Here is a 15,310-nt window from a genome sequence, read left to right on the forward strand (position 1 = left end):
ATGGCATTTATCAGTGGACATCAAATGTTGATGTTTGTACCAGTGGGAGACTTTTATTTTTGGTTTTGTTTCTTTAATGGAAGTAAATTGTAGAACTGCCTTGCACAATATGCTGATTTAAACCTGCTGTACAAATCTTTTTCTAGATCTATTTTTGTATCAGTGGCTGTCATGACATAAATGCATGCTGACGAAAGTCACGCTGTAGTGGTTAGTTTTGCCTTTGTTTTGCTGGAGTGGACGTTTATAAAAAGCTGAATGGTGACAGTTACGAAAGAATGATAGAACTGTATTTGGGGACTATGACGGGGAATTTTTTGTTGATGTTAATTTGTATTCCAATTTGCCACCCTATTTCTGCTTGCAACCCTCCCACTCTCCTCCAGCCCCTCTCAAGCTGCCCCACGTGTAGTTTTGTTTCTGCTCATTTAAATATTCATTAATGCTCATTTTGCTTGCATGATGTTCATTCCGGTATTTTTTCTTTAAAAAGCTTAAAATAACCCCACACATCTGCTCCCATTGCTTGGGATGCACTTGAAAATAAGCAATAGAAATGATTGATCATATTTCGTTTTTGTGCTCATTGGCCTGTTGCTGATTAAACAATCATGTCATAAACCCTACTGCAATTATAGAATGGTAATATAAATTTTTGTAGGAATAGAAAATATGTTCAGAAAGGAGTTACTTTTTCTTTCTTTCTTTCTTTTTTTTCTTTTTCATTTTCCTAAGCAGTCACTTCCTTTTCTGTGTTTCCTATCAACTTTATTTGAATTGTTGAAGTAAGGAAAAAAAAGACTGGTAGTGGAACGATTCACAGTATGATAGTGGAGGATCTTGACATCAGGAATGTGAGCATTCTGCTGAGCTCACCATTCAGCAAAGGCTGCACAGTTGACAGTGGCATTTAAAGTGAGGCTTGGCCCTGTTACTGTACTCTTCCATTTCAGTCTTGTGTCCTCATTGCAGTGTGGAAGCAAAATCCCAGCAGCTCAGCAGTGAACAGCCGCTGTCCTTATAGAGATTTGAATTTCACTGGCAGGTCTGCAAAGTGGTTGGTTCTATGGTTGTCATTTAGGTTTTTGACCATTTCTTCCCATGTCATAATTTTCTTTTTGATTCTACTTTTTTTTTTCTTCTTTTTTTCATTTCTCTCCACCCTTCTTTTGGTTTCATACTTCATGGCTTGTATGGTCTTGATTCTTTCAGTTGAAAATTGATAACTGCTTTTTTGTGTGTGCTGGGGTGTCCTGTGTGTTAAGTGTGAATGTCATTCCTTCTTACTAGCGTTAGTTGTTAGATGCAATGCAGTAAAGGATGTTGTTTCCGTGTCAGTTTGGATGTTGATTTGTTCAAGAAAAAGGGGGAGAGAGTGTAAGTGTGGAGTGTTGGTTTGTGCAAGAAAGAGGGAGAGAGAGTGAGTGTGTAAGTTTGAAGTGATGGTTTGTGCAAGAAAGAGGGAGAGAGAATGTGTGAAGCTACAGTGTGTGTGTGTGTGTGTGTGTGAAAATACAGGCAGTTGGCCTAGAGTGAACAATAAAATAAAAATCTAAAATCTCACTTCACTATGCATTCTAAAAAAAAAAAAATCAGAACAATATCTGGTTTAGCTAAAAAAACACAAAAAAAAACCCTGTCAAATGCTTTTATGTTCTCACTCTATTACTCTTTCTCCCTGGAAGCAGGCCATGAAAAAAAGAGGTCAATGTTGCTCCATGCCGAACACACATGCACAATCTGGAAAACAGTAGTCAAAAATCTTGCAATTGTACTTTTTAAAGAAAGTTATAGTAACGTCAGCCTTGAGAATGATGTGGACAGCTTTTCGACACAATCAGGTACATACTGCCCTTGTCTGTTTCACTAATTGTGAACTCATCCCTTAGTTATAGTAACGTCAGCCCTGAGAATGATGTGGACAGCTTTTCGACACAATCAGGTACATACTGCCCTTGTCTGTTTCACTAATTGCGAACTCGTCCCTTCAACAGGGCTTGTGGCATTGATAATGATAACAATAATAATAATAACCCTGGGTTCTGCACATTTTACCTTATGAAAACCTTGCAAGGTACAAGTTACCTTTTCTAGAATAGATACATGCATCTACTTGCATGGCACAACTTGCCTTGTGTGATAAGCAATGAGAAGCAATTCTTATTTCCAAATACAAACATATTCTTGCTGAAGAGATCATAGATATCTGCACTGACATCCACCCCATACCCCACCCCTCCCTCCCAACCCAAAAAAAGACCTGTAGTTGTTTACAGTAACGTTAAGCTACACTACATCTTTGTTAATCCAACTGTTCATTGCTCATGTGTCCTAAGGCTCACTCGAGTGGCCTCCAGTCCAATCCCTACGTAAATGTGGAAAAAATGGGGACTAAACAGTTAAAACACAACAACTTGACCAAGCAATAAAAGAATTCTGTTCTGTACTGACACGTACATTCAGAATTACTTCTAGAATGAAAGACACTGCTCTGATGTCATCACTGTATATTCTTAAATTGCTGGTTCAATACTTAAATCAACTAACATGTCACTGTAGCTTATAACATAAGAGATCTTTTTTTTTCTGTATGAACATACATGTATGTAAAAAAAAAAACATTCTAATATAATAAACACTGCATGGAGTATGTTTGTGGGCTGTTTTTTGTTGTTGTTTTTAATTATTAGTAAACCTTATTCTCTTTTTCCCGCTTTTTGATTTAAAAAAAAAAAAAATTCTGGAACAAGCAGTGTTTCTTATTCTGGAAAAATAAGCAGCAGTTCTTATTCTAGAATAATGGCTAGTGTTTCTTATTCTGGAATGACCTGTGTTTCTTATTCTGCAGTACGGACTAGTGTTTCTTTTTCTGGAATAATCAGTAGTGTACCCTATTTCTGTATTGATAGGTAGCGTTTCTTATTCTTTAATAATGAGTAGTATTCATTATTCTGAAATAATTGGTAGTGTTTCTCCTTCTGGGACAATAATTTGTTTAAAAACAAACAACTAGTATTTCATATCCTGGAATAATGACTAATGTTTCTTTTTCCTCTTCTGGAATAAGGAGCAGTGTTTATGATTCTGGAGCCATGAGTACTCTGAGTAGTGTTTCTTATTCTGTAATGATGGGCGATCTTTCTTATTCTGGAATAGTGAGTCGTGGGTTTGTTTTTTTCTGCAATAACGAGTCATGTTTCTTATCATAGAATGAGTGGTTTTGTTTATTCTGCGATAATAAGTTTTCATTATTCCTCTGGGATAATGAGATGTGCTTCTTATTCTGGAATAGTGGCATTTTTTTTTCTGGAATACAGAGCAGTGTTTATTATTCTGTAATAATGAGTAGTGTTTCTTAATTTGTAGTAATGAATAGTTTCTCATTCTGTAGGAATAATTAGAGTTTCTTCTTCTGTAAGTATGAGCAATGTTTATCCTTTTGCTGGAATAATGAGTGTTTCTTATTCTATAACAATGAGTGATGTTTCTCATTCTGTGATAATGAGTGGTATTTCTTGTTCTGTAAGGAGTAATGTTTCTCATTCTGTAATGATCAGTAGTGTTTCTTATTCTTGAATAATGTTCCTTGTTTCACATGTATGTTCATTTATAACAGATCTCTTTTAACTTTTCATGTACGTTATATTGCTATATTATGACCCTGACCTTTTACCTCTGACACTGAGCTGCAAGTAGTTCAATACAGGATTACTAAAAGGGTAGCATTACTATCTCAATCCTGCTGAATTCAGGTTCATGGTTTTTGTTTCGGGCCAAGAAATTTTTTTCAATGTCTATAGTTTACCACACACAAATACATAAGACTTAAAAAAGGGTAATTATATATAAACTCACTCTGTTTACATACAAGTTTAAAAAAAATCAAATCTCTTCTAGTTTTATTTACCATTCAAAGACAAACCAACAATGAAAGCCACATCAGGGCTATTTACACAGGACAAAAACTGTGTAACATCCAAAACCACATCAATATTATCAACTCTGAAGGTCACTCAACACAATTAAAACATATTCCAGAAGAAGGGGATACATGTTTCAAAAAATAAAGAACTGAAAGATGCCTTTGAGGGGTTCTAGCTTTACAAGTAAACATATAGTCATTACCATAACACAGGGTCAACATTTTGTGAGAACTTTTGCTCATGAGCAACAACAATCTGTTAGCATCACCAAAACAGCATGGGGTCAGCTCTATGTTCCCTCAGCTCTATGTTCCCTCAAGTCAAGTAACATGTCATGTCATGTCATGTCAAAGTGACCCGTGGTAAAGCAGTGGTCAGACTGACCAGTGGTCAAGCAATGGTCTAACTGACAAGTGGTCAAGCTATATGGTCAATCTGACCAGTGGTCAAGCGACTACAGTTTAACCATTGCTTGACCACAGGTCATTCTGACCATTGCTTGACCACTGGTCACTCCGACCATTGCTTGACCAATGATCATTCTGACCATTGCTTGAACACTGTCACACTGACCATTGCTTGACCACTGGTCACTCTGACCATTAGTTGACCTCTGGTCATCATGTAACTTGAATTGAGGGAACATAGAGCTGAGGGAACATAGAGCGGTTTGTTAGGAGAATTAGCTCTATGTTCCCTCAGCTCTATGTTCCCTCAAGTCAAGAGATATTTACGTCATGTAATATGGCATGGCATATGTCATGGCACATGGCATGATATGATATGGCATTATGACATGACATGACATAGCATGTAACTTGAGGGAACATAGAGCTGAGGGAACATAGACATGCATCCAACAGCATTAGTGCATATCATACCACTGCTAAACGTCACATCATGGAAGGTACATACACCTGAGCAACACACCACCAAAGACAGCAAGATTTCCATCACTTTTCACCCACCAAACTGCATATAAACCTGTACACCTTCAAAATATGTCTTTTAACAGCAAACAGCATACAAACCTGCATACCTTCAAAATATCTTGCTTTCAACAGCATACACCTGAATACCCTCAAAATATATGCCTTTTAACAGCAAACAGCATTTGCCTGCACACCTACAAAACATTTCAACAGCAAACAGTAAATACCTGCACACCTTCAAAATATATGGCTTTTAACAGCAAACAGCATATTCCTGAGTACCTTCAAAACACCTTGCTTTCAACAGCAAACAGCCTATACCTGCACACCTTCAAAAACATGACTTTTAACAGCAAGCAACTTATATCTACATGCATACCTTCAAAACATCTCGCTTTCAACAGCAAACAATACACCTGTCTTCCCTGCATCAAGTCATATGATGCGGCAGACTTCCAACATGTGCTTGTGAAGGTAGCGTTTCTGGGAGAAGGCCCTGGAGCACTTGGGGCAAGTAAAGCTCTTGGCAGTGGTTGTATGGATCAGCATGTGGGAGCGCAGGTTGGATTTATCAGCGAAAGCCCTCTGGCACTGTGGCCATGTGCAGTGGAACGGTCGCTCCCCGGTGTGCGTCCTCATGTGCCCCTTCAGCAGCCAGGAGCGGGTGAAGACACGCGAGCACACGCCGCACTTGTTGCGTGCCTCCCCTGCGTCTGTGTCGCTGAGGTGCCCTCCTCTCTGTGCGCCTGTGTTCTCACCTTGGCTGCTGTTGTTGTCTGCCTCATGGACGGACATGTGGAAGAGGAGGTCGGCATGGGTGAAGAATTCCAGGCTGCATTTTGGACATTTTTGAGAAGAGGGTCGAAGTCCCAACTCTTCTGCTTCCTCAAACCTTTGTTGTGCTGCTCCTTGATCATCTCGCCTGGTGTTCGATGGGCAGAAAAGCACAGAGTCCTTCTGCTGAAAGTTGCAGTATCGATCTGCAGGCTTTCCACCACTGGCAGACATCAGTATCTTATTAGCAGGCCCATCACCATGTTGACGTAATGTCTTGTTCTCTTTATTTCTCCTTGAACAGTTATTTTTTGCCACTGCCGATTCTGTGGACTGATTGCGAGTACCCATGTTGATGGAGTTACTCAGATTTGTCATAGGCATGCGCCCAACATCAGCAGAAGAAGAAGAAGTCAATGAGAACAGGACTGGGTTGGGTATAATGTTTGCAGAACGAATGAAGGGAGCAAGCACAGCTGAGACTGGGGAATACAGGACAGAGAAAAGAGAGGGCTGGGCAGAAATGCATGCCGCTACAGCACTGACCCACTTGCTGCTGTATCTCTGTGTCTCTGGCTGGCTGGCTGAGCGTTCTGGGATACTTCTCTCTGGAAGTCCAGTCAGTGTGCTGGGCTCATTTCTATCTGATGCCTTGTCTTGCCGTTCTGCTGTCATTTCATGCAACCTAAACTCTTGGCGTTCGTTTTGTTTGAAAACCTGTTGCTTTGGACCACTGCTGAGTTCAGACTTGACTCCTGTACTACTACTTCCAGGCTGTGACTGCACAGACATTTCGTTGTTTTCAGGACAGGTTTGTGTCTGTTTAGTGAAACTGCAGTCACTGTGAGGAGCTTTCCCCTGCTGGAAATCACTGCTGCTGATTCCAGGGTCATCTGCAACAGCAGTATTTTTACATTCAGTTGTGACAGTGTTACACACATTTTGCTGTGCTCTGTCCTGGTAAGTGGGAGAACTCATTTTCTGATGCTCCATGATTTGTATTACAGTTCCTGCATTCACATTTTCTGTGCTGACGTCCACATCCTCATTTTTTAGATCACCAGTTTCAGTTTCTGTTCCATGTTTAACCACATGTCCTTTTTCATCATCACAGCTTTGCCATGTCTTACAAACTGTTGTGAGAGAGTGAACCTCTACTTGGCCTGCTTCTTTGTCACTTAACCTGTTACCAGAAAGCTCCACGGAAGATCTGTACTGCTGTTTTGAAACCACTACTTCACCCGAAGATGCAATGTTTCCAGAACAATGAGTTGAACAATGCTCTGATGCAGACTGCTTTGATCTGGCCAATGTCTGACACTGTGTGTGCATGTTTGAGAAAAAGACGGGCAAAGAAGAATCAGAGCAGCTGTATGCCACGCTTGGTCCACAGAGTTGTTCACTTTCTGTGCGAGGCACTGGAACAACATTCTGTCCTTTATTCAAAACAAAACTGCGTAGAGATTGCTTTGTCTGAGACCTATATTCTCTTTCTGATAGAGCAGAGACTTCTTGCAGCACTTTCTTGGCAGAATCCAACGCACAGTGAAATGATTCATCATGGTTTTCTTCTGTCGACTTTTGCAATTTAGATTGTTGACTGGAATCATCAATTTTGGACTTCTTTATAGCAACACTTCCCAGTATGTCTTTGGTAGAAATCTGACAGGTACTGGTTATTGTGGAATGAACAGTATTTGAAAGTGAAAGTGTATCAATTAAAGATATTCCAGTGGTATCTGATGAGAATATGGTACCTTGCGAAAATCCTTGATGAGGCATCCCTTTTGTCACAAGTGTATTTTGTGGTGTCAGCGAGTGTGACGAAGTGTCTGTTTTTGACATTCCTGTGAAGTCATCTGACTTTGGTTCTGGCAAACAGTATCCTGCAGTAGAAGCACAGCCAGAAGCTCTCAGTGGACACTGACCAAGTTCTAACTTGTTTTTCAAAGGATGGCTGACTGATGTCAAGATTGGATGACTTTCAGCAGTGTGTGGACCATGTTCAGTTTGTTTTTCCTGCAGGCAGTCAGGATTAGCTGCAGTTGACTGGTGTGCGACCGTGGGACTTTCAAAGAGGTTTGTACCTGAAGATACCTTACAAGGTGACGATGAGATAAACGTGGGAGCAGACGGCAGCCACACGGGCTTCACCAGGGCAGCAGGCAATAGCTGGCTACCCACAAAAAACCCTGACGTTAAAGTGCAAGGTGTTCTGGTTTCTGAGCTCTGCCGCTGTTCAACGTCTTTGCCTTTGTTCTTCACACCTCTCTGCAGAGAGTCTGTGGTGGTCACTGGTGCAGAGCTCACCACTGCTCCTGACAAGCTGGATGGTCCTGACAAAGAGGGCAGCAATACAGATCCACTGCTACCACCAGCAACAGGCAGACACTGCGGTGTCTCCAACAAGTCAATGTACACTGACGGCAGTGTCGAGGGCTGCTGACATGATGCAGGCTGCAAGATAGCCCTGGCCCACTCTTGGCCACCGTCCAACAGTCTACCAGATGCTGTATCCAAAAACTGACCTCCTGAGTCACCACCACAGCCTTCTGTTGCAGGCTTCATGCTCTGCACCAAGGCTGCATTCTTTTCCAGGACAGCCCTTGATGAAGCCTTTTTGCTCTCCTCCCTGCTAGTAGGTGCCTGCTTGGCTTTTAAGGCCCTTGACTTTGTTTCACGTTTTGCTTGTTTGGTCTGGGTGGCAGACTGAACTAGCTCTGTTTCGAGAGACTGAGAGAATTCTGCTGAAGCAGTTGAATTGTCATGATCTGCAGCCCTTTTGTTTCCATCTGCCTGACACCCTTCCTCAGGCTCATCAGTGTGCATGTAGAACCTGTAGTGAAAAACAAGGCACATTCAAATCATTTACACTTCAGAAACAGAATTTTCTTTACAAACTGGGTAAAGATTATTTAATTTTTAAGCCTGCTTGCATAAGTGAAGTGTGCGCAAAGGTGAAGATGTAACAGATACAAAGAAAAACAAAAAATGTTGCCACAATATCTGCCTTTCCGTTGTCATCAATGAAGCAATTTGCTACAGATACTTTTTGCCATGCACACTTGTTTCCCAAACCATGTGGTCTGAAAAGTCCAACAAATGGATAAAGTAAATAAGTGATTAGCACTTCCATCCTGAAAACTTGGGTTTAAATTCCAGCGGCATGTGATGGGGAGATTTTTTCCATGTTAGTGTTGTTAAGTAACTACTTGCATCTGAACTCCCTTTGTATGAAGATTGCATGAAGAAGATCACAAGAAACACATTCAAAATCTCATCATCCACATCCTTAATTGACTGTTCATGGGAACATGCGAAATAAAAATTTAATAACCCTGCTGACATCATACCTGAAAATGAAATGGCTGCATAGCAGGGTGCTAACAGCTGTAAAATAATGATCAAGCAACAAAACAAAAATCTTAATTATGTAGACCTCTAAGCCTTGTCCTCATAATGACTTAATTTCTGTGCCTGTTGTAAATTCATGAAATGGTTTTGTGTCAGCTGGACCAGGATAGGTGTCACTGATTTCATGTAATGCAGGTCTCCAATCAAGATGGGATTCTGCCTCTATGGGAATGCTATTATAATCATCAGCAGAGGATCAGAAAGTGGTGTTCTATATAAGATGAACCAGAACAGGTGTTGATGAAACCTCCAGTACAGACCTGTAATGAAGGGATGTTTCTGACGAGTGGCCTAATGGAAACCTAATAATGATGGCTCCTTGTGGACTCAGTATTTGGACATTCAGAAGGGTCCAGAGTACATGCGAATATAAATGGGTATAATGTAAGTGCCAAGGGAATGAATAATGCAGGTGAATGCATGTGGGTTTGCAGGTGTGTGTGTGTGTGTGTGTGTGTGTGTGTGTGTGTGTGTGTGTGTGTGTAGTTGTGAGAAAGAATGAGTATATGTGTCGGTGTGTGTGTGTTTGTGTGTGTGTGCATGCATGTAGGTGTATGCATGTGAGCGAGCTCATGTGTACCTGCAAGTGAGTGCTTGCCTGCAAAAGTTTATGAGAGTGTGTGCATATGTGTGTGTATTAGTGTGTGTGTTTGTGCATGCATATGGGTGTATGTCTACATGCAAGTGTGTACATGCATGTGTACATGTGCATGCATGCAAATGCAGGAACACATGAAAGGTGACAGAAAAGAACTGGCCTAAACCTAATAAAAACTAAAGACTTTCCAGATTGCTTCTCAGACTGAATGTATCAGGTGTGTAACTGCACTTTGGTAATATTCAATATGAGCATCAATTAAAGAAACATTAATGTATGCGCTCTGCATTGATCAAAAATCCACAGGCAAGTTAATTGTTTGGTACATTAGCATGAAACTGGGAAACAGCAATGAATAAGTAAGCATGGCAGTTTCGTAACAAACAAAATGTACTAACCAAACCAATGACTGATCTATGTGCAAAAGCTATGTAGATGAATATACATGGGCACATGTCTTACTCACTGAGTCACTCACTCACTCTCTCTCTCACACACACACACAACCACCACATACAAGTAATATCTCTCAGAAGACGCTGAATAAACCCACTCACCTTGTCACAACAGACAGATGACTCAAGGAACGCTTTCTTTTCACCGCTCTCCGCTGACTGCTGCGCACTGGTCGGCACATACCTGCACTGCAGTCACTGGTGTCTGACCCATCAGCACTGCTTTGTGTGCTAGTCAAATCCATGTCCTCTGAAAATGTCAGTCACTCGTTGTAGCAAAGAAAATATCCCAGTTCTTGTACACCTTACAGCATTAGAGATAGACAGATAGGTAGATAGGCTGACTGATTGACTGATTGACATCCAAATGTGTACACAACCTAAAATTCAAACAGGCAACAAATATTTTCTGGGCACTAGCCAAAATACATTATAAATGTGTACAATTATCAAGTACTGAGAATGAATAAAAGGGGAGAGGTGCAGTTCTAGAATAAATAGAGGTGAATAGTCATGGATGGCAGAAAACGAGAAAAGAGATTCGGGGAAACTGGGGGGTGGGGATTGGGAAGACCGAACAGGGAGAGCAACAGAAAAATTCCTGGCATAGAATTTTCGGAGAGGGAATACTTTTATTCTGCAACTTTGAGCCCCTCCACCTTGGCTGATAACACACTGATCTTGGGCTCCAATAATTGTGTGTGTGTGTGTGTGTGTGTGTGTGTGTTACATTTTCAACAAAAAGTCTCAAGTAATAAACAAAATAATTATTGTCGTCAACTTCGATCTGCAAAACTACGTTATTATTTTCATGCATGTCTTTTATGCTAAATCATCATATTCATAATAAATACCTCAAACGTCGAAACGTAATCCATTAGATCTACGTGCTCCGTCTTATTTTCTGGACTGCCCCAGCGAAACGCACCTGCTGTTATGCCGTTGTACCAACGGTTATGGATCTAGAATTTGGCGTGGACGAGAAAGTGTACACAGATTCCCTTATTTGTCCAGATAAGATTGCAATACAGTGGGAGTATTCTTTCTTTCGCTTAAATCTTAACGTAACTCATTTGGACACATCCAAAATATCCAGATAACGATCAAACGAGCAACATAAAACCTTGCTGGATCACGATCTAACCTGTCTAAACTGCAACGAAGAAGCTTCTCACCGTAACAGATCGTCGGGCTTGTTCTGCAGCGTCTGATTGTATTGAGAAAGCATTTCGGCATGTTCGAGGACCCACTTTGCAGCGTTCTTTGTAAATCATTCGGTTAGTCAAGATGCTCTAACGTAGTGAGTGTGATCGTTGGATCCAAACACTTGCTGCGATCGTTGCTCCCTACCAGTTTCGTGACGATTTTCTCCTTTGCGCACGCACCTTGCATCACAAATTGCAAAATGTTTTAACATTTCTCGAAAATAGTGATATTGTCCTGACCTGTCTATTCTCCAACAATTATTCCTTTCTGTTCAGCAAGATTAAAACAGCTAGACGAGTTTTATAGATACGATTTCATTTGTTATTTGGGACTAAATTTTCATTAGCAACGCGTCGCCCTAGTTACACGCTTCGCCGTTCAAGGTTACATATTTGGACTGGTGTATGAATATTGAAATAAATATTATGTATCACTAACTGCGAGCACATGCGGTATCCTTGGAATAAATCCACGGGCCATGATGCTAGTCAACAAAAATTAATGATTGTGGTCACACCATGGAGGGAAGGGAACCATCAACTGTTTAATGCAAATTTCAATTAGCATTTAGATTTACATATACGTCCGGCTTTTGGTATTTTACTGGATCACTAAGTCAACGAATCATGCGTCGGTTGCTCCTAACACGACTGTGAGCATCGAAATCTGGTTAAATGAGTGCTGACTAGGCGTGCTGTCGATTTTAAAATGTTCAATATGATTAGATCTGCAGTTTGAATAATCAAAAGCAGCACACAGCATGCGTGCCCTATTTTGCTGACGCTCTTTGGTTGAACACCCATCAAGTAATACTGTTATGATAGGCCTACATCAATCCAAAATTTGAGCATAAATATGCGTTCCTGATGCTTTGGACAATAATAAACATAATAAAAAGAGAACAAATCACGTACGCTCTGACACTCGGATCATCTACTAATGAGTTGTTTCCCTTGGCAACTTCTTGGCCCAGAAACGCAGGCCATGAATAGATTTGATTTCCCAGGCGTTATGTGTATGTAATAATCCAGGTTTGCTAAGAATGCCCAACATTTGAGTGACCATATAAGGTAGTCTGAGACCCCATAAATTATGGCAAGAGACCCTGGGGCACTAAAGATTTGCACTGAAAGTTACTCAATCATGCTGTTGGTTATATATATATATATATACATATCAGTGAACACACTGTGGGCTTGCTATTGTAGGATCCCTGACACATGCATTCTTACACAGCTGTAGTTGTATGTGCTTTTCATTGTTCACAAACATGCATTATCATTTGAACTGATTGAAACCAAAAGCACTTGCACTCATGTGTGTGTGTGTAGAGAGAGAGAGAGAGAGATCAAAGGGTGTAAAATGTCAAGAGCTCATAGGCCTTACCTTTAAGCTGGGAGGGGCTGATATACCATAGGCACCTATGCATTACTGACTGCAGGAACCTAGAAGACTGACAAGTCACCTGGAGGAGTGCTGCCTAGAGTTAAGAAAGGTTCACAGAATTTTCAGCAACATCATGGTACATGGGTAGGGCATACCTTCAACAGTCACCTCACCTCACCTCCAACTGTTGCCCTGTCTAGGACACTGGTTGTCAACGAGCGCTCTCTAGCCATCCTTGTCCTGTGCCAGTCACTTCAGCTGTCCCTAGGTGCAGCCTGCCTTCTTCATGTTTGCCTCAAGGTCACAGCACCATGGATTTCTTGGACAGCATATTTTCCTTTTCCCCTGCAGGTTCCAAGCGAGGGCTTGCATTGTGGCACTGGAAGCAGACTTGAAGAGTGTGTGTGGCCAGTCAATCTCCAGCATCTTGGGAGAATCTCTTCTTCTGCAGGTCGAGGTCTTGTTCATTCCCACATTCTAAATTTGCGATATGTCTGATCAGCGAATCCTGGGAATCTTTCTGAGGATGAAAGTCTGGATTCTCTTCATGGCAGTGACAGTGGTTCTCCAGGTCTCTGCTCCATACAGGACAGGCACCTTCAGCAGTGACCATCTGCTTTTTCCTACAGTTGCAGAATAGAACCATCTAGAGCCAGCTACAGGTTGCTTTTCATGGAGTAATCTTCTTCTTCGTTGTTGTTCATGGGCTGCAACTTCCACATTCACTCATATGTACACGAGTGGGCTTTTACGTGCACAACTGTTTTTACCCAGCCACATAGGCAGCCATACTCCATTTTCGGGGGGGTGCATGCTGGGCATGTTCTAGTTTCCATAATCCACCGAACACTGACATGAATTTTTGGATCTTTAACGTGCATATTTGATCTTCTGCTTGTGTATACACACAAAGGGGGTTCAGGCACTAGCAGGTCTGCACATATGTTGACCTGGGTGATCAGAAAACTCTCCACCCTTCACCCACCAGGTGCTGTTACCGAGATTTGAACCCAGGACCCTCAGATTGAAAGTCCAACGCTTTAACCACTCGGCTATTGCGCCTGTCATGAGTAATAATCATCCCTGTATCTCCCCAGATTGAAAACCAGCAAGTCCAGTTTCTGGGTCCTTACAGATGTTGCCTCCTCTCTAGAATGAGTGAAACATCATTATGTCCCAACAGTCAAAGTCCTCACTGAAGACCTTGACATACACCATGGCAAAGAACAGGAAAATAAAAATAACTCCCTGGAACAGCCACAGATTTTTTTCCAGAAACAAATGACCATGAAAGTATTATCATGCTGATGGTATGGAGACCTAGCTTGCTTTGAGACTGTATAAGGGCTGTACCCGACGGTTATGCACTGAATTGTTTCCTATCGTATTCTCCAGTTTCCCACCACCATATACCATGCCATAATTCCAGACAATTTTGATATCTGAATACATCCATGGCTGGACAGTACTGTAATATCTTCTTCTTCATATAAAAGCTGACAGAACTGGCCATCAGAATGAAAAAGAAAAGATCATTTTCACTCCATTTTCTGAGTCCTCTTGGTGGTGAAATTCCAAACTACCAATTCAGGTTCCTTGTTCAAAGCCACACGCCCAGGCAGCCTCACTTCCAGCAGTCCACAAACAACTATTGATCTCAGGTCATCTTCAGAGCATCCACCAATGGATGTCTACTACCAAGTAGTGCCATCATATGTTTCAAAATACTAAGGATACCACTTGCTTAGCAAATATTTTGGAGTCAGAGTGGGTGAAATATGGAGTGAGCATACATGAAATGGCACTGACTTCTGAAACCACTGTATAATGGCTGTAGTTTTGATGAAAAAATGCAGACTGATGCTCACAGCTCTAGTGCTTACACCAACAAAAATTACGCATATGAATATACATCCAAAAAGTACACCAAAAACAAACAAGATTGCGCATCCATAAACATACAAGCATAAAGTAACCAAACACGAACAAGATTATGCATACACATATATGCTCAAAGTACACCAAAAATGAACAAGGTTATGCATACATAAACAGACATGATTAAGTACACCAAACATGTACAAGACTGCACACACACACACACAAACATGACCAGCAGAAGTTCAAGGAGTACAGTAGTCAACAAATGGTAGACAGAATGGGAGATGTGTTTGGAATCCGCATGCAGGACTGAGAAAGGCAGTTTGTTCCATAACACTAGGTCAAGATAGGAGAAAGAGTGCTGACACTGTGATTTTATTCATATTTTTTGTAAGCACAAAATAAGGATGATAACAGTGTAGCCATAATTTATTTGGCCAGTATGTCATTTTATTTTTATATAGCTCTATAATTCAAGCATGAGCAAGCTCTAAGCGCTTTACAATCCAGTACCTAAAGTGTAACAAGAAAGCACATAAAAAGTAGTAGAAACATAAAACAGAATTATTAATATTATAAAAACACAATGCACAAAACCCATAAAGTAACATACTCTCAATACTACAACTGTTACACTCAAACACACACAAACATACACTCATGATTCAACGGCTGTGATAGTAATTTTCACTTAAAATATATACATGTAAAAAGGAGAATAACTGTAATTTGCATGCCACA

The 15,310-nt window shown here is 40.9% G+C and overlaps 1 protein-coding gene across 1 annotated transcript; it reads right to left on the bottom strand.

Moving 5' to 3' along the window:
- Nucleotides 1–5,167: 5,167 nt before the first annotated feature.
- On the bottom strand, nt 5,168–6,432 carry LOC143285835 (uncharacterized). The gene has a single exon (XM_076593268.1). It carries the CDS (start codon nt 6,419–6,421, stop codon nt 5,291–5,293), a length of 1,131 nt encoding a protein of 376 aa, XP_076449383.1. The 5' UTR covers nt 6,422–6,432; the 3' UTR covers nt 5,168–5,290.
- Nucleotides 6,433–15,310: the final 8,878 nt, after the last annotated feature.

The sequence above is a fragment of the Babylonia areolata genome, chromosome 9, assembly GCF_041734735.1.
Source record: "Babylonia areolata isolate BAREFJ2019XMU chromosome 9, ASM4173473v1, whole genome shotgun sequence".
Lineage (NCBI taxonomy): Eukaryota > Metazoa > Mollusca > Gastropoda > Neogastropoda > Buccinidae > Babylonia > Babylonia areolata.